This window comes from Pimephales promelas, chromosome 10 (genome assembly GCF_988280905.1).
Source record: "Pimephales promelas chromosome 10, fPimPro1.hap1.1, whole genome shotgun sequence".
NCBI lineage: Eukaryota > Metazoa > Chordata > Actinopteri > Cypriniformes > Leuciscidae > Pimephales > Pimephales promelas.
Genome location: NC_142778.1, coordinates 28,174,034 through 28,194,198, shown reverse-complemented (window position 1 = coordinate 28,194,198; position 20,165 = coordinate 28,174,034). Strand labels below are relative to the sequence as shown.

General features: G+C 38.4%; 1 protein-coding gene across 1 annotated transcript in view; it reads left to right on the top strand.

The window, feature by feature from the left end:
* Positions 1-20,165, top strand: part of zfpm1 (zinc finger protein, FOG family member 1) — a 90,244-nt gene that overhangs the window by 31,646 nt on the left and 38,433 nt on the right. The window contains exons 2-3 of the mRNA XM_039692631.2: positions 10,403-10,546; positions 14,486-14,617. Of these exons, the coding sequence (XP_039548565.2) occupies positions 10,403-10,546; positions 14,486-14,617 (276 nt within the window). The remainder of the gene's footprint in view (positions 1-10,402; positions 10,547-14,485; positions 14,618-20,165) is intronic.

Sequence of the window (20,165 nt, the reverse complement as noted above, 5' to 3'; positions counted from 1 at the left end):
GTTCGTCAACTATCTAGGATTTAGAAACTCTTTGTCCATCCTCAGATCTTATGAACTTTTCATCATAAACAGAAGTTTTGCACTTGCTGTAAGGTGGGGTGAGCGTGGCGTGAGGGGAGAGGAGGAGAGATTGAACTGGGGGGAGTGAAGTTGCCAAGCAGCCGGAGTGGAGACCCTGGACTATCGAAGCCAGGCACGCAGACAAGAGCCAGAAGATAAGCCGCCTGATAAAAGATAGAAAATAGCAGCAGATTTCAACTTTCCCACCATCCAAGATTCTCGGGGAGGAGGGGCGGCTGAATCAACTACTTATTTCATCCATCCGTATCTGTCTTTCCCCACGAACAACTTGCAAGGCTATTGAGAAGGCGGACAGACACACACACATTCAATAGCAATGGGCATTTTACACATAATGCACACACTCTTTTCTTGACTTATTTTCTGACCTCCAGCAGAAAAGGTTCCTCACTGTAAAAATCAATACAATAATTTTAACCGAAAAAATGTAACTGCAAAAATCTGTTAATTGGTTAACGGTAAATTCCCTTATATAGGGGAAAACTGAAAGATCTAATCTTAAGTTTCATGTAATTTTACAGTAAAATGGTATTAGATGTACCATTTTTTTGAAAGACAAGTACAAAGGTAGCACTTTATTTTACAGGATGTGCACTTTCAGTGTACTTACCAAGAAAGTACTGAGTAATATAAGGTAACCACATGGGTTAAGATAGGTTTACCCAGTTATATAGTCCTTTTCCGCATGCACATATGATGTACTTATTTCAGTAATTACAATAACTGGGTAATAAAAAGGTACTAACCCTGAACCTACTCTTAAAACTAACCTTAACCCCTGCAGTTACACTATATTACACAGTATTTTCTTAGGTAAGTACATACTGTAAAATTAAGTCCAACAAAATCATCTTATTATTTACAGTGATAAGCCCGAAACTGACATTCCCACAATCCCCAGTGAAACTTAACTTTTGATGCTTTTTAATTGAAATGATGTTTCTTAGTTTTTAGTTGTCAGTTATATACATTATGGTTTCATGTTGCATCTTATGTTGGTAAATAAATGTTTTGTATTTGTTTGCACCTTCTATATATTAGTGTATTAGTTATATTTGTGGAAAACCCATCATGTGGTTTTATCTTTCCCCCCTGTGTAATTATGGTGGATGCCAGCCAGTATATGTAAAAAGTACAAAACCGATTTTATTAGCCGTATAGTATTGCTAGTAAGCAGAAAGGGCAAATTATATTTTTTAGCAAATTACATTACATTTTTGTTTTTACAATTTACAGGTTGTTCTATAAATATCTATTTTTTACACCACTATTCTGTCAGCTTTTTTTCTGTAAAAATGATAGGATTTGTATGTGTATATGCATTTCCTTACACTTCTGTTTATCTCACTTGCCCCTAGCTTTTCATTTTCAATCATTCTCTCACATAAATACTCATACACGCCCCCTCTTTCCTATCGTGTCTTTCTCACTCTGCAAACAAACACAGGCGCACATGCTCGGATATGAGTCTGTGTACCCACACATATGATCTGTTTAGTCTATTTCTGCTGTTGTAGCTAGCTATGGGAGGACGGTTGGTTGGAGGGGTGAAGAGGTGAAGTAGAGATGTGGCTAAGTGTAAGACGTGTGTGTGATGAAGTACCAGTTAGAGGGTGTTTAATGCGCCTTCTCACGTCTCCAGAAAAAGGGGCCAAAGAGTGCTTCTATTTCTCAGATTGTTCTGACCTTTTCTTGTCATATTTCTAGATTATTGAGAGTTATGTAACATACATTAAATGTTTGGGGTCAGTGAGGTCTCTTATTCTCAACAAGGCTGCATATTTGATTAAAAACACTAATATTGTGAAACATTTTAAAGAACTGTTTTCTGTTAAGTTATAGTTTAAAATGCTATTTATTCCTGAATTTTTTTTGCAGCCATTACTCCAGACTTAAGTCACATGAACCTTTAGAAATCATTCTAATAGGCTGGCATTTATTATCGTTATCAAAGTTATAGAAAGTTAAAAAGAACAGCATTTATTTGACCGTAAAAATGAATTTGACTGAATATGTTAAATCTAATCAATAAAATTGAGGCAACAGATTCCAATCAATATATTAATTCAATTTAACAAATTAGAATTGAGTAATAACCAACCAAATGAATAACTTAAAAGTTAACCATTTAAAATGAGTACAATTTACAAATTTTTTTTAAACAAAAATATCAGAAAAACAGACTTCAAAGATGAATTAAGAACTCTTTTTTTTATTGCCAACACTGAAGACACCTGATGATCACTGAAGGAGAACACCATATTTTTAAGTCACCATTATGGTGATCAGTGTGTGTTTTAATTGGGCCAATTCTTCATTCAGAATTCTTAATTCATCTTTGACGTCAGTCTGTTTTTCCGATATTTTTTGTTTAAAAATTTGTACATTTTACTCATTTTAAATGGTTAACATTCAAGTAATTCATGCGGTTAGTTATTACTCAATTCTAATTTGTTCATTTAATAATATTGATCGTAATCTGTTGCCTCAATTTTATTGATTAGATTTGACATATTCAGTCGTATTCATTTTTACAGTGTAATTATTGACCCCAAACTTCTGTGTGGTATTGTACATGTTCTGACAAATTGCCAACAAATAGACGTTTTTCTGATTCTGTCCCTCCATTACATTTCCAGTCCAGGACTTAGTCATGTACCGGGATCCCATTGTTATGCAAAACCAACATGGGATATTAAAAACGGCCTGGAAAAGCCATATAAATGTAATAAAATCATGGTAATTTCTATAGTGATATTGTTATGCGTAGTTCCAAAATATTTATTTGTCTGAAAATCCCTCTTTGTGAGTAAAGTTCCTATTAAATCATTTTTAAAATATAATTTTTAAATATCAAATTTTTAAAAATGATTCAACAATTTCTACTCTTTTGTGTCGGTCTCTGACGCTTTTCACGTTATAAACATTGCAGCGCCTCCTGGTTCTACGTCAGATCGCAGACTCAAGATTTGCCGCACGAATGTGTCGTGACTCGTGATGTGAACAACGTCAGAGATTGTTGAATAAAGTCATTGTTTTTAATTACGTATTCTCGTCGCTTTTAACTACCCTCTCGTTACTTTTAACGTCGCTTTTTACGTCGCTTTTAAGTTTTAACTACTACCATAGTCACATGGACTATCTAACGATGTCTTTACTACCTTTCTGGGCCTTGAAAGTGGTAATAACATTGCAGTCTATGGAAGACATGATGGTGAGTAATTAATGACAGAAATTCAACTTTTGGATGAACTATCCCTTTAATGGCTAGAATTTGGTGAAAGCATCACTCCCTTCATGTGGATTTTTGAGCCTCAATATTATGTAACAACTTGAAATGTTCTGTACTGTTCCTCCATGGCATTTATATATGTGTATTGTATCAGTGTAAATGTTCCAATACAGAAAATAGACGTCAGACGTATTTTGGCTGTGCTTTTTTCCCCTCTACAGGAAGGGTCTGATAAATTGGTGAAAGCAAGTTTGTTGATCTGTACTTGCAGGGGTAGTTTTTCTCTCTAAGGGGCATGAGAAATACCCTCAAACGCACCATTCATCTCTGTAGCGACTAGACTGGCTTGTAACCTTAGAGATATCGTTGCCGACAATCGCACCTGCCCTCTGTGGACACAAAGAACAATTTCCAGAGCAGGGGTAAAATCTGATTTCTCCCCTGTTCGGTGAATCCATCTCGGTTTTTATTCCTCCTTTTCTTTCCCTCTCATTCAGTCTCCAGCCCTATCGCCTCTCCTTGACCATTATCTGGCAGACAGCTCCTGCTCATTAAGGAGTTAATTTTCTTCTCTCTATCTCTGATTAGTATAGTTCAACCTAAAGCACTGTGAATTCTTTAAATTTTCCCTCCCTGTTATCAAAAGGAGAAAAAGGGGAATGGGGGGGATATTTAATCGTTTAAGTAGTCTTCCTGGGGAACTGCTTCTGCCGTTTCTGTGTTTTTTTTCCCCCTCCCTCTTCCCAGCAATGTAAAGAAATCCTGCCGAAGCCGCCCAGCTCAGTAATTCAGTTTTTAAAGCACGAAAAAAAAAATGACTTGATGAAATTCCACTATCAGCTCTGAACCAATATGCAAAATATCTCGCTGGAAATCAAATAGCTATTATGTTTTCATTTCCACGTCGGCGTATTTGCTTAATGAAGAGGAGACAGATCAGACCGGTAGAGTCTGCAGGAGGCGATAACCGGGAACGGCTCGCAGCTATCCACACAGAGTGACGCTCCCAGTCACTCTCTGAGAGAGAGAGAGAGAGAGAGAGATGAAGAGTGAAAGAAAGGAGAGAGTAATAGGGAAAGGAAAGAGCTTGCACAGGCGAGAGAGAGAGGCAGAGAATAGGTGCAGACAGTAACATGATGGAGGGATGTAAAAAGCAGAAAAGGAAGCGTAGAGTGAGAAAAAAAGATAAGGAAATCGAGGGATGTCTTTTAAAATGTGCCTCTTTGCAGTGTCCCGGTCTCACGACTGTTTGATGTTTGACAACCTGCTGACAAATCCAACGGCGAGGATCAGTCAGGCCCGTTTGAAGTGCTCCGATGCCCAGCGCACATGAATGCCATCACCACACATTATCACTTTACAATAATCAGTCATTATCATAAGTATTATAATCACTCACTCGTGTGATTTGACTGATGGAAATGAGAACAGTATCTTCCTGCGCTGTTTACTCTTTTTATTTCATTATTAACAAGCCTCGTCAAGTATAGCTGTATTATTTGTTCTGTGTTCGTGCTCTGTCTTAAGAGTTTTGATAATTATTATTCTTTGTTTGGCTAGTGTTCTTCTTACTCTTTATGTTCATGCTTTGGCAAATATAAAAGATATTAAGTAAATACAATGTGGTGTTTATTTTTAAGCCTCTCTCTCTCTTTCTTTAATATTCATTTAAATCAATATTACAGGTATTTGTTTTCTTACACTCATGTCTTTTGAAACCTGTACGACGCCCTCCGTGGAATGTGAAAGAAGTTATTTACAGAAGAATGGCCAAGCTGCTCTTGTCCAATAAAAATTGATGTTGACCATAACTGTTTGGCAATATTGTGACTTAAATATCGATCTACAGCTAACATAAAACTATGGTATGGTTTCAAAACACATCGAATATAGCACATTTTTGGTGCTTGTAAAAAAAAGAAAGCCCCAAATCACTTCCATTATATAGAGAAGAGCAGCATAAACATTCATTGAAACGTCTTCTCTTTGTGCTGCCCAGAAGAACAAGTCATATGGCTTTCGAACAACAGGAAAATGAATAAATGATGATAGAACTGTCCTTTTAAAAAGAAGTTAAAGGGATAGTTCACCCAAAAATGAATAATTTACGCACCCTCAAGTTTTAATAGATCTTTTTAAACAGTCCTGCAATGTGACAAAGTAAAAGTCCTCCATAAGTGATTTAATAAAAGGAAAAAAAAAGATGGAATGTAGCATGTCACATCTTTGTTGTTCAGTTTGTTTTACAAGTTTAATTTAATACAGAAATCCATTGAAATTGCTTTATGGCCTTCAACTGTATAGCTGTGAAAATGAACAAAATTCCATGTTTTAAAGCACATGTATTGAGCTTATCAAACAGGTGATGTTGTGTGGCCTAGAAACTCTGAAATGAAGATGTTAAATTAGTAAAATGATCAATAATATTACACCGAATGCCTGTTTAATTGTGAATGGTGTCTTGTCAATGACAAGACTCTTTGGCCTTGTGTGGATGAAGTTACTTTGTTTTACTGAATGAAAACAAGAGTGCTATTCACTACCTCATTTCACACCACATGGTTTGTTGGCAGAAACCGAGATGGAGCCGGTCTTGGCAAAGCAAGTGAAAGTCCACTCCTGTATGGCAGTGTGTCCGCAAAGGTCCTGCCAGTGGTGTGCAAGCCCAGAGGCTCCCACAGCTTATCTTCGACTCCAGCGACGCTGGTGACACGAGTCCCGTCAAGTTTTTAATATTGTTTATATGTCTATGGGGTGTTTTTAAATATGCTTTAAGACAAACCATGTGCAAATTCATACGTCAGCGCAATTGCTGAGTTTTTTCTCCTTAAAACTGCAGTGAAAAAGACGCAGTTTGAAATCGCTTGTGTTTCTTACGTCACAAACTACCTTGTAATTAATCACGTCAATGTGTGGGCGGGCTTTAGCATATCATTAACTTTGCTGCAAAGCAGGGAAGTCTCAAGGCGAGAGAAGCCAGGTTATCCTGGTATATTTTTCTGTTGATATGAAAAATCTGGTACATTTAGCAGCAATATAGCAAATGAGTTATGTGTATTACGATGTTATGAGGAATTATATGCCTTTCTCCACTGACGCTCGAGGTGTTCAAAGTGTTACTAAGATTGATGATGATTTTTAAAAGGCATGACTGAGATGGCAAATGGGAACATTGTTTGTTTAACATACTGTTTGATAGCTTTGTCAAGCCAAAGGCTAATCATATTAATTTCCGTTAATGTGGCTAATGTGTCTGGCGTTGTAGAGAACGGTACATTACCATTCTGATACACCGACGTGTATACAAGTTCACTCTTCCTCTTCTTCTTCTAAATCAAACATATATTTCTGAATTAATCCACTTGCCATTGTGTAGAGGTGACTACAGTAAAGTTGACCAAGTGGATCTCTGAGCTTGTGTGATTGAGTGGAGACGGGGCTCATTTACATATTCGTGATTCCACCATACTAAGGCTATGTTTACACGGAAACGATTCTGAAGAGAAAACGCAAAAGTGGCGTTGCATTATCACTTTTTATTCTGCGTTTAGACGAGCGTTTTGGGTAGGAAATCCGTGTGCATATGGTGACGCAAAAGTGTGTGAAATTTAATGTAGTATGCTCTCCAGACAGCTAGGTGGCGATGTGAAGCACTGCCACACAACAACACCAAGTCCGCGCGCCTGCGTACAATTCGTTTTTAAGCCCCCAAAACGCCATCGCCGTGTAAACGAAAGGCACATCCGATAAAATATTTTTACGTTTTTTTCACCCGCATCACTGGCGCATTCCCGTGTAAAGGGTAAAAACCGTTAAAAACGCAAGTCTGCTTGACAGTGAAGGTTGTACGCAGGCGTGCGGATTTGGTGTTGTTGTGTGGCAGTGCTCCACAGCGCAACCTAGCCGCCTGGAGTGCATACTACATTGAATTTCACACACTTTTGCGTCACCATATGCACGCGGATTTCCCACCCAAAACGCTCGTCTGAACGCAGAATAAAATGTGATAACGCAGCGCCACTTTTGCATTTTCTCTTCAGAATGGTTTAGCCTAAAACGGAGAAGTTTAGAAACGCTGCAGCTCCGTTTTGCGTTTTGAATCTCCGGAGGGCGTTTTAGCGAAGACGGGACAAATCGGAGGACTTTAGAAAAGATGACGCAGAGGCTCACGCTCGGCTCTATGATTGTGTGTCATCAGTCGTGATGTGTCCTTCCCCTGATTCGTCAGCCACCCATCACAGGACCCGTCCCCGTAAGAAAACATACAAAAACAACCTTGTCGTCGGTCCATGAAAAGAAATCTCTGGTCTTCGATATTTCTAATCTTTGCAGGGATAGCTAACGTTACTTTCTTCTTCACACCAGCACGCACGGGCCTAGTGTTGGTGAATGGTCACGTGATCCGTGTTTTCAGTCGTTTTAATGTGGACAGAGGTTAATTCTAATACGCAGATAAAACGCTGGTGTGGACGGAGATCGTATTTGTTTTAATTCTCCGTTTTTTTAACGAAAACGCAGTAGTGTGGACGGGGCCTAAATGAAAGAAGGGTGTAGAGTTACATTCAAACTGTTTTAAGGCATGAATCAAATTGTTTCACAGGAATTGTTTTTTTAAAATATGTCATTTTGGTGATCAAAGATGAGTTTTAAGTGAAAAAATGATTGATACAGGGGGACTTGAAGTCTCCTTTTGATTTATGTGTGTTGCTGTGCTTTCAAGTGCCCGGGACCCGCTCTAACCCTTGGATCCATCTAATTACTAAGAGCGTGTTAATGCCCTTGGCTCTGATCAATGTGTGTAGCCACTTGTGCTTGAAATTATAAGTACTGCAGGTACCGCAGTTCTTCCTCGAACGGTGGCACGCACACACCCGTAGACGCTCACCAAAGGCTCAGTGTTCTCCTCGAAGTATCTTTCTTCACAAGTCGCTGATTTCCCGATACAAGCAGTGTTCTTTTTTTTTCCACTGTGTTTGGTAATGTGGTGATTAACGTGATGGTGAGGAAGTTTGTTCGTTTAATCAGGGCTCAGGTTTGATGTGTTGTCTCTTGGTTTAATCACTGCCGCTAAGCACACTGGTTTGATGTGGACGGGGGCTGCTTAATAAAGCCCTATCTCCTCCGCCTTCATCAGCTTTCTCACTTTGTTCTGTCTGTTCGAGTGCCAGTTAGAACTCAAAAGTGTATTTCTTTCAGTTGATCTTCTTTGCTTTGCATAATAGACAAAATAGGGGCTTTTGCGATTGACGTTTTAGTCCTTAAACGTGGATTGGGAAAAGTTGTCATTTTTGTCATTTGAACAATAAAATTGTATTTTATATTTGACGTCATTTGTTTTAAATCCTATTTTATTTTTTCTTATAAATTTACAGGTTTAAGTTATATTTCAATCCGATTTATACATCAAAAAGCACTTTTATACCTGTTAATGCTCTTGAGTGCTAGATTTTTCCCCTTATTTTTTCATAAAATGTATGGCAACCAAAGTTGTCTGCTGTCATTCTGAATGCAGACAACCCTTTTTCTGTCGTCGGTTCTGTGAAAAATGCATATTATTCCTTGTATAAGATCAAGTGGGAGAGCAGAGACTTTTTTCCGCGCCATTTGATGTCTGTAAGCAGTGATGCGGCGATTTATTCATTTAACCAGAGCTGTAATAGGAAAGAAAATCATAATTCAGACTTACATTTAAACACGAAATGTAATTGGAATTTTAAACAGAGGGGCCCCTTTGTACAATTATGATTAAAGGAAAATTAATTGTATGAAAATGTCGCCACAGATATAGAAAATTAGATCTAGCAATGCCCAGACTACATTCTAAAAATATGGCGTATGGGATCGATCTTTTTTTACTTTTCTCTCTCGCGTCCTTTATTACTAAGGTCTAAATCTAAGTGTGTTAATTTTATCTGAAATTACAGTGAACCATGCAGGCGTGGAAGTCGAAATTAGCCTAAAGATGTTTCATTTACAAAGACAGAAACACTTTGTCAGGGAGCGATTGTTTCCAAGCATTATCTCCGCCTCGTTTTAATTGCTTTGGAAGTGAAATTAACAGAATTAGAAAAATTGCCTTTGCCTTTTTCTACAAGGCTCTTTATTCACGGGTATTGTTGTGTGCTTTGTATAGATTATAGGCCTCTTTGTTCTAGGAAGTGTAAATATATACGCCTCCAGTCACGGCTTTAGCTCCTAACAATCCCCTCTCTGTTCATCACAACTTAATGAAAATTAATTTACCAAAACCTGTGGTAAAATTCGATTTTCCAACCCCTGGTAATTTTGCTAAGATGCAGATGCATAAAATAGTGGGTGTCCTAGATGAGTGTAGCAGCATAGTGAAAATGTGTTTGAGGAATTTATGTGAAAACTGTAGTTTTGCTCATCTTAAACCTCATTAGAATAACAATACGGTCGACGAAGGTTGAATTAACATGCAGACCGCCGTGGCGTCCACTACAGAAGCCTTTGTCTGGCACGTATTGCATTCATTTATTTTAGTGGAACAAGCCATACAATGAACATGATCTCTGAGAATATTATCATTTATAACTGGCCTTATGTCAAAAATGAGTTTTACTACTACTGCTTCTGGAATTTTTTTATTTTTATTTTCTTATATCAACTAAATAAATAGGTATTTTTAAACACCAGTGGTTGGTTATCTCATCATGGTTGAAAAGTGTAAGGTTTTGTTCAAACGTCTGCCAACTGGGAATGTATTGAGTTATCCAAATGAGTTAATCACCCTGGCTAAGTGATACAACACACACCGTTGTTCATTTACTTCTTTGTGGTCTGAAGCTCTGGGATTTCCAACCAATTAAAACTGTAAAAGGCTTGTAGCAAGAAGGTTTGAAATGAATCAGAATTTTCTTTCTTAATCATGTACTTTATCACTTTTTATTTACAGGACACCCTACTTCCTTGAAGATATTAACAGGGTATATTCACATTATCTAAAGCCTCTCAACTGAGGCTTTGGCATGATATGATATCTTTTCAAAGGCCTTTCAGTGAAAGATGACTTTTATTTTGTATTGCTCATTCTTTTTATGACCGCTCTCTCTCTCTTTTTCTCTGCAGGCTCTATTGGGGATCTTAATGGAGGTGAGGATCCATCTGATGATGTAAGCATGTCAGGAGAGGAGGGCGGAGCTTCAGACCAGGAGGACTCTGCAGAGTGTGACGGTTCAAGTCCACCTTCATTTACACCACTTTACAACGAAGGTGAACCGACGCATGCTTTCATACGAAAAGTGTCAAAACCACCCGAATGTTCCTCTAACATAACCTGTGTTGTTTTTTGATGAAACCGTTTTGACGCTGATGCCTATTGATAACAATTTTAGACATCTCACTCTGGATTTCGTATAACAGCTTACTTTTGCCATATGCCTTTAATGGATAGTTGAAATTCACTCATGTGTCATTCTAAACTATTTGCAATTTTTTTTGGGTGGAACAAAAAATGATATTTTTATAATCATATTTTACAGAACATTCACATCAAGCTCCAAAAAGGACAAAAACAATCAAAGAACCATAAATGTATGAACTTCTGGAGCCATGTGATAAATTGTTTAAAGAATAGACTGAAATTTTTTCTCAAAAAATCCAACTTTATGCATATATATATATATATATATATATATATGCATGCATAAATTTTGAGGTTTAGACAACCTAAAGTTTAAACAAAGTTTAAACAACCATACATTTATGGTTGTTTAAAGTAAAGTATTGTTTGAAGTATTGACTGAAATTTTTCTCTGAAAACCCAACTTTATGCATATATGCAAATATGTGTGTGTATATATACATATATATGTGTGTGTGTATATATATATATATATATATATATATAATATACACATATATATTAGGGCTGTCAAATGATTAATCGCATCCCAAATAAAAGTTTGTGTTTACATAATATATGTGGGTGCACTGTGTATAATTATTTTTTGTATAATTATATTTAAATATAATTATTTATATATATAAATACACACACATGCATGTATATTTAAGAAAAAAATATTATTTATATATAAAATATTTATATATATAATATATATATATATATATTATATATAAATCTATTTTTATTGATGTGGTCACTATGACCTGTCATTGTATGATAAAGCTATGCGAATATTCTTAAATTCAGTTTTTATGTTTTATGGAAAAAAAATAACGCCAACCTGTTTGGAAATGACAAAAGAGTGCATGTAGAACTATTACTTTATGAAATAAGGAAACACTTGCTGAATGAGATACAATGAGTTTTCACTGAAGAGAGTTCATCATAATTTAAGATTAGATTTTTTTTAATACCTCGTTTACTTCCTGGAAGTGTTAGACAATATCTTTTATAGACTTAAATAAACAAGTTATGTATTTTTTGTTATGTATAATGGTTGCCTTGTTGCACTTTCTGTCTGGTTTTTCAGCCGGAAGATATTTAAGTCACATTCTTAGTTGAGATTTCTGTTTTTCCTCTTTTTTTTTTAATCTGGAAAATTCCTGTTCTTGTGAAATTGGGGACTGAGGAGATAAGAGCTCGTTCGTTGGCTGCTTTTGATAAATGCATGGAAATTCTGTCAGGTGCTAATCGTGACTAGTTTAGAGATTGTCCTGTTTTGTTTGTGTGTGCGTTTAGACATGCAAGTATGTGCCATTCGCAAGTTTGCATTCGAGGTGATGTTTGGCATCCTCCTATTTTCCGGTGTGAAAAGTGGGTCTGCATTAACGTGTTTCTTTAGCTCTTTTTTCCCTCTATCAATCTCGCCCCCACCCCTCGGGGCTCCACTGTTGCCCGGTGCTGCTATTATCAGCCTCTGTAAATCAGTCGTGTTTGACGAACCTGCTCTTTCAACCTGCGATCAATACCAGGTCTTTATCAGGCCAGCAGTGGCTAATAAAGGCAAGCTCCCTTATCCACCATCTGGGAGAGAAAAAGACAGGCGATAACCAACTGATAACTGCTTCAGAAAAACACTCAACCAGTCACAGGACACACAGTGTCGATAACCACCTGTAAAAAATAAATATAAATGAAAATACCTCCTTTTAATAATCATTAATGGCAAAGCGGCCGCTGGTTTCCATGTGAAAGGCTCAGTCTGAAGTGATCCGAATTAAGACCTGATGGTGAAGTCGTCATCCATATCAGCAGAGAAGCAAAGATGGCTCTGTGTTCCAGAACACCTTTGTTATCTCAAACCCAGTGAGGAGGTCTGATCGTGGGCTTGATCTGACTTATGGTTTCACCAAGGCATCTTAGCCTGTACCAGTTAGCCCCACTTTGGGCGCCATGTTGGAGATGTTGAGCCTTACAAGAAAAGAACTTGACCCTGCCATGATGATCTGTTTGGGAGAAAGAACTTAGTGAAAATTGACTCTAAAAAATGAGGCCGGCCAGGAAGAATGGAGCAAGTTGGGTGACTTTGCCCTCCAGGTGTGACAAGGGAAGTTGCTGTTATCAGATGAAAGGAGGTTGTTGGGTTGGCGACGGGGTGTGTGTGCGTCAGTATGCGTGTTTGCATGTGCTGGTAGACTAAGGAGACTGCCGTGGAGCCAGTATGGTGGCAGCACCCATCCACCCCGCCCTCTTTTTTCCTGATACCTGTCGTCTCTGCTCAGATGATATGGGAGATTATATTGATAATATTAAATGCAATAACTGTGGCTCCAGCTCCTCTCCCCACGCTGAGCGCTGCAGGATAAAATCAATGTGCCATTCAATGTGATTTATCGCTGAAAATAATAGGGCTTCTTAGGCAGGGAGGGAGGCGCGTCATGGGACGGCATGCGCTGGGACGGGCTGAGAATGGCGGTTGGGCCTGGGTGGAATTGTCGGGGCGTGTGCGTGTGTGATTTATTTGATGATGAAGATCTAATCTCCAACCTGTTGCATTAATAACACATGCTCTGACCACGTCACATTTATGGCCCGTATCGATCAGCAGCTATCGCTGTTTATCGCCACGGGAATGCAAGGGTAAACATGCCCTTTGTGCACCACAGATGAGCTGTAATCGAGGTGGGGTGAAGGGGAGGGAGTTGGGGAAGGGGAGAGGACAAGAAGTCATGTCAATTTACTCATACATGTTACACTGGCACTCAACCAACCGAAAGAGAGACCGCTATCAGCAAGGTGATCAAAGAGAATTAGAAATCATTGGGAGATCCGTACTCTGTCTTTCACACTGATGAAAATGATCGGCCTTAATAAAGGGAAGACGCTGGCCGTCTGTTGGCTGGGGTTTCCAATTCTCGCTCGGTAAATCAAAAGCGTATGGGTCGGGTTTATCCTATGATGTCGTGTTGCTGGATCACACAGGCCTCTCTGTTGACCACTTTTGATCATCAGTGCGAGACCATCTCATTTGTTAAAGAGAATGGGAGAACATTAAGAATTAAACATGGGACTCAGGATTCAATGTAACCATCATGTGCGAAATGCAAGTTAGTATTATAAAAAAAAAGTAAAAATTACCAATTGATAATATGATTTATATTTATTTCATCTTATATTATGTAAAAATACACTATTGTACAAAAGTAACTTTTAAAGGGATACTCCACTTTTTTTGGAAATAGGCTCATTTTACAACTCCCCCAGAGTTAAATTGTAGAGTTTTACCGTTTTCAAATCCATTCAGCCGATTTTCTGATATTTAGAAGAATATCAGTAACCAGACAGTTTCTGGTCTCATTGACTTCCATAGTAGGAAAAAAATATACTATGGAAGTCAATGAGACCAGAAACTGTCTGGTTACTGATATTCTTCTAAATATCAAAAAATCGGCTGAATACATTCAAAAACGGTAAAAGCCAACTGTTTAACTCTGGGGGAGTGGTAAAATGAGCCTATTTCCAAAAAAGTGGAGTATCCCTTTAAAAAAAAATGCTTCTTTGTAATGATGCATTCATAATTGTTTAAAATAGTTATTTTTCAAATAAATGCTACCCTTTTAAATGTTCTGTTCATCAAAAAAATGGTTCAACTATGCCAACATTGATAATAAGAAAGAAATGTTCCTTGAGCAGCAAATCAAAATATTAAAATGTGACACTGAAGATGAGTAATGATGAGTAATGATGCAGAATGCTGTGATTTTTGAGTATTAATTCCTTGTCATCGACTTGTTTTGACACAGAGCCAAGAACGCACGAGTCCCTGGCGGTGCCGGATGAGGGTGAGGAAGATGAGAAAGGACTGAAATGCTGTACAGAAGATGAAGAGGAGGAAGAGGCAGAAGGGGAAGGGGAACCCCAGTGGAACGGCCCAGGTCAGTCTCTATCTGTCCCTCTTTCAGGAGTGTTTTACCGATACATGAGTCACTGGCTCCTCAGGAAGGGCCAGCCATAGTCAAACTGTCAACTTGGCAGCCATGAAACAATATAGGCCATGACTTTATCAAGATACGGATTCAAACCAGACATGATTCAGTCTGATCTGGCCATAAATTTGTGAGAAAGCACTGTCATTCTCATACCACTTTGCGTGGGGAAACGACTGTACACTTGTCAATGCTTTGTCACATTTTTTCTCAGTGATACAGTGGTCCACAACAACCCTGTGACATCACACTTGTGGCATGTCTGAGAATTCAGATAAACGTTCAAATCTGTATCCCATGGAGCCTCATTAAACAATGCTTTAACTCCAGGGTCAAATCACAAAGTTGTCATGTAGCTCAGAAAAAAAAAACTCCACACAATGTCTCAGAAATGTTCTTATAGTCTCTGTGAGAGTTAGGACTTTTCTCTCTCAGGCAGCCAGCCCTGAATTGAAGTAATATAACTAGTGCAAATTAATTCATAAGCATTTTTACCATTGATCATTTAATGTTGTTGGTTATATGTGGTACAAAGGAGCTGTGAACATGCAGGTTAATCCGTCAATTTCAATAGTTAAACTTGACATACATGTAAATATTAAAAATTGTGCTGTATTTATATGATAAATATTAAGTTCTATAATATATAATATTCATGATGCTTTATAATATAATAAATAAAGTTGTATAATAAATGCATATTTCAGAATGCTATTTCAGGTTTGATAAGTTAAAGGCTAAATGTTTGAATTCAAGGGCATTTTTATTTAGTTGTTTATGATAAATAGTTTTGGTCCCCTATAGCTTGTTTTCACGTGACGTCACGCCACTGCGTTGCCATGGCGCGAAACGCAGATGGAGGGCAGGAAGTGATTTTCTATATTTAGGAAGCACTATAACACACTCAAAATGCCTATGTTTTGCGTCGTTTATGGTTGCTCAAATCGATCAAACCACGAGGAGTTTTTATCATGTGCCAAAAGTTGTTGTTCATAAGGGAGGAAAATACAAGAAATTGACAGAAAAATGCCTTGCAAACCTACGTCTGCGGTCGGGAGGAGCCGAATGGGAAAATGCCTCTGTGTGTGTGCAGTGATCACTTCGTCAAATGTGAGTTAATACATTATTTATGTGGCTTATAATTACATTATTCAGGTGTTTAAATACACTTATGTGGCTGTTTGTGTAACATACCAGTTTCCGAACTTTGTAAAGTCAAAGTATGTCTGTAAGACAAGTTAGTTGCTGATATCTACAGCCTCGATGGCAGGCAAATCTCTCAATTCAGTTGAAAATCGGTCCTCTTCATAACGCAAGGATCACGTCCAACATATGTTTCGGTTTTCTGTTTATATATGTCTCTTGTAATAGCGTCAAAGTAGTACAGTACGGATTTTCCCCCATCTTGTCCATTGCGCTCTTCACTCCTTGCCCTCCATCTGCATTCCGCGCGTCAACACAATCACGTGACTGCAAACCACCTATTGGGTTGCCACTTCATATTCAAATTGGGTCCTAAAGCAAAACGAGTTGAGAACCACTTCCATTCCTGCTGGAATAAAACTAACAAACATCTTAGACCAGCCTAAGCTGATATGCTGGTCTTAGCTGGTCTCTTGCTGGTTTTAAAGGTGTTTTGGCCCTCTTTCAAATAGTAAACCAGATAAAAGCACATTAAAGCTTAGTTTAGGCTAATTTAAATGGGTTTTTCAGCAGAGAGAGAACTTCCATCAATCAAAATCAAAGACTCAAAAGTATTCATCAACCTCTAAGGTGTTTTTGTCTCGTTTTCTTGCCTTCAAACTGGTTGCATAAAATCGAAAACATCCTAAGAACTGACTGTAAAATCAAATTAGTAGTCTTTAATATTGGCCCGGATAGCGCAATAAGCCATTTTCTATCGTTTTTCTCCATCTTTTTCTCTCAGGACCACACAGCTGAGCAGTACAGCTTATAGCGATAGTGGGGATCTAGTAGAGTATGACATGATTCAATATGCAAGGCATTTTCTTTATCTCGGAATATTTAGAAATCGCCTAAATATGTGTGTCTCCTCGTGTGCATGTGTGTGTTTTAATTTTTCACGTCAAGGATGTGTTTATTATCGTCCTGTTCCAGCCTGTCCTTTTAACAGTAATTGGAGTGATATTAATTGCTGTGCGGTTGCCGCTTGATGACAGCGCTGGCGATGTGATTGCGATAGCCCCCCCCCCCCCCCCTTCACAAACTAACTGCCAGGAGAATGAGGAAGAGAGAGAGAGAGAAATAAAGAAGGGGGACCAGGAGAGAGATAGGCTTTCTATCAGTACTGGAGCAGGCGCTGCCTTTATCAGGAGCACGATTGGCAAAAGGGAAACTTTGACCGGTCTGAATTTTTCCCTTATCATCATGACCCCCCTCACACACCACCCCACATCCCACTACTGGTCTCTCCATCCCCACTAACACCCCCCTGCAGAATGTAGACTTTCACTTCTTCCATGTTTCTTGTTGTTTTGGCCCCTCAGCATCAGGACTGGTGTCGCAGGGTGATTATCCTTGCGTTCATTTTGGTGTATGTTGCCTCTTTTTCTGCTGATGTTCAGTTCTGTGGTAAAAAATTTTTTCCATGGTTGTCATTAGAAGAGTTCTGGTGTTAATGACCAGGCTAACGACTTTTAGAGAGGACTGGGCCTTTTCTGATGATGTCAGTCCTGTTTTACTCTTTCTTTGTGGGCGATTTCTGCTTATTTTTCAGTCATTATGTAGTGTTTTGTCATTCTGTACTGACAATTTCTCGTTTTCGATCTTCGACCTTTCATATATTGACCTAATGTTTCCTAAAGTTCTCAGCTGGCAGATTATCATCCAATGTCATTCTTATCAGTTTGTATAAAGCTTTATTGTATACGCATACACAAAACTCATAGATAAAGAGATAGAAAGAACATGGGCCATAAATAAACAAGTATGCTTATTTATATATTCCTTATCAGTTTCGAAGCTGTAAAACTCGCATCTTACTGTGTGTGATTTTACACTGGGAACAATTTACTTTGAAATCTGTCTTAAAATGAACACAAAAGCTAATGTATATGAGCCTTTTAGCGTATTATACACCTTTCACTCAAAAATATGGGTATTATTATTTTTTGAAAATTTCACCATATCGTCAAGGGATAGCGCATGTCGCATTTCAACACCTTCCGCGTTTTAATTTGCACGGGTGGTGGTCTATCCGTCCATTAAAGCATCCATACGTAACGTCCGTGTAAAATTCTTGCTTGTTATTTGTTAATTGCTTCTGTATCTTTATAGAATATTTTCAGGGTGGGGTTCTGTTGAATGAATTGATAGGCAGTGGTGAGGCAGAAGTGTCAGGAATGGGTTGATATGGCAAAGCAGCTTTTTAATCTATAACGTGTCCTGCTGCATGATATGCAAAATAAATTATGAAGAAAAAAAATTATCTTCAAAATGACCTTGCTGGCTGGAGGGTTTGATATTTTCCTCTCTGCTTAAAATTCTTGATATGCAAATGGCCGTCACAGTAATCCCTTCTAGCTGGCGGACCGTTGCTCCTTTTTCCCCTTCTCCCCCTCTTTCTTTCTCTCTCTCTCTCTCTCTCCATCTCACTTGCTCTTTTAGAGTTTGACAGGATGGAATAGGACCTTGACTAAGAACTAGCTCCGCATATAACGTTCCTGCTTGGCCAGCATTCCCTCCCCACCAGCATTCCTTATCCAAGTTATTCAAATTACTCCAATAAAGCATTATAATGGCAATGATAATAATGATTATTATTATTTACCTGGTGTGGTGGGATTTTATCATATTTAATTATAAGGGATCGGAGGGAGCAGCGTGTGCATATTATCAGTGGCATTTAAATGCTGATAAATTATTTGCGGGTGCTGGAACTGGCATTGATGAGAGGGCTGCAGGGATGCTGATAGGTGCGGAGGTGTTGGCCAGGTTTTACAACGTCAGCAGAGAAGCAGGAAAATCTGCATAGACCTCCTGAAGAGTCCTGAGCGCTGGAAAATTAAAAACATATCAGCACAGCTCAGAAAGAGTGAGAGAGTGGAACTAAAATAGAAGTGTATTTGCGGATGTCAGTCCAATGTCATGAAATGTTCCTGCAAATACATACACATAATGGACGCGTTGCTGCAAATTTTATTTTTTACATTTTTATAACAATATACAATATATATATACTTACAAAATAGTGATTGTTTTTAAACAGTTCCCCGAATACACTCCATTGGCTCCATTGGTTAGAATGGTCTTCCCTACACTGATTTCACGCAGCCACCATTTTGAAATCGAAAGTGGGATTTCTCCGGTGGGAAGAACCCCGGAAGTACAGACAACAATGGCTTGGACTACCAACCCAGACTGATCTCATGAAGTAGCGTATGTATGCCACGCCAATTTGTATTTCCATTTTTGGCGTGCTATCAAGACGCATAATCGCCTTTCAGCGTGTTTATGAACGCCGTTGACTTAACGTTATATAAATATATGACTTACCTCAACCCCGTCCCTAAACCTAACCGTCACTAGGGAATCCGCAGTTCCGCCACACGCGGAATGACGTGGACGTTAATGGCGTAGACATACACACGCGGATAGCTCAAAATGCGTAGAGATAACACGCCACCTGACTCGAAAGTGGCGTGTATGTTTACGCAAAAGTCATGATGTCATGTTGACCAACCTGAAGCTGCTGCCGCGATTTACACATTTGGATGTTAAAATCCAATATAGGATATGCATATAGTTCGTTCCTGCTTCTTTTTTTACATTCTGAATTATATATATAAAAAAATCATTTTGTTTATAAATGAATTTCACTGTATATAGTCTAAAGTATGATAGAAATGTATGTGCAGTTTTAGACGTTTAGAACTATTTTCAACGTTAAACACAACAATACGCCATCGCATTCGCGCATCGGCGTGAAATCAGCGTATTGGTTAGATAAAGATATAGCAGCTTCGCCCCAAACCAGTGTTGCAGTCGATCAAATTGTTTTCCGCTGGCTGTTTCCAACATTCTTCTGAAAACGCCTTGCTGTGGGATCTTGAGAGTTCAGCAGGTTTCTTTTCACTTGAGATACTTTATGATATGGAATACTCGTGGAACTGTCACTAGTATCTGAATTCATAAATAGTTTGTTTCTGTCAAGCTATGGCACTAGTTTTGGATGAAGATGAAAGTGCTTGTTGTCGTCTGTTATCGTTATATAAGCAGAATGTGACGGTTGGTCGGTACGGTATTTGTCCCACCCCTCATCCACTGTGATTGGACGGCTGGGTAAAAAGTGACAGTTCGTGAGTGCTTAGTTTTACCTAAAGTTGAACATTTACAACTGTTGGAAACCGGTAGAGAACACAGAGCACCAGCTTAAAATTGATGCTCAGGGCCTTGTCGTCACGCTGCTGGTGTTTTAAAAAACGACCCCCTCCCATTGAAAACAATTGGAAAAATACGCTAGCCTCTGGGAAAAAAG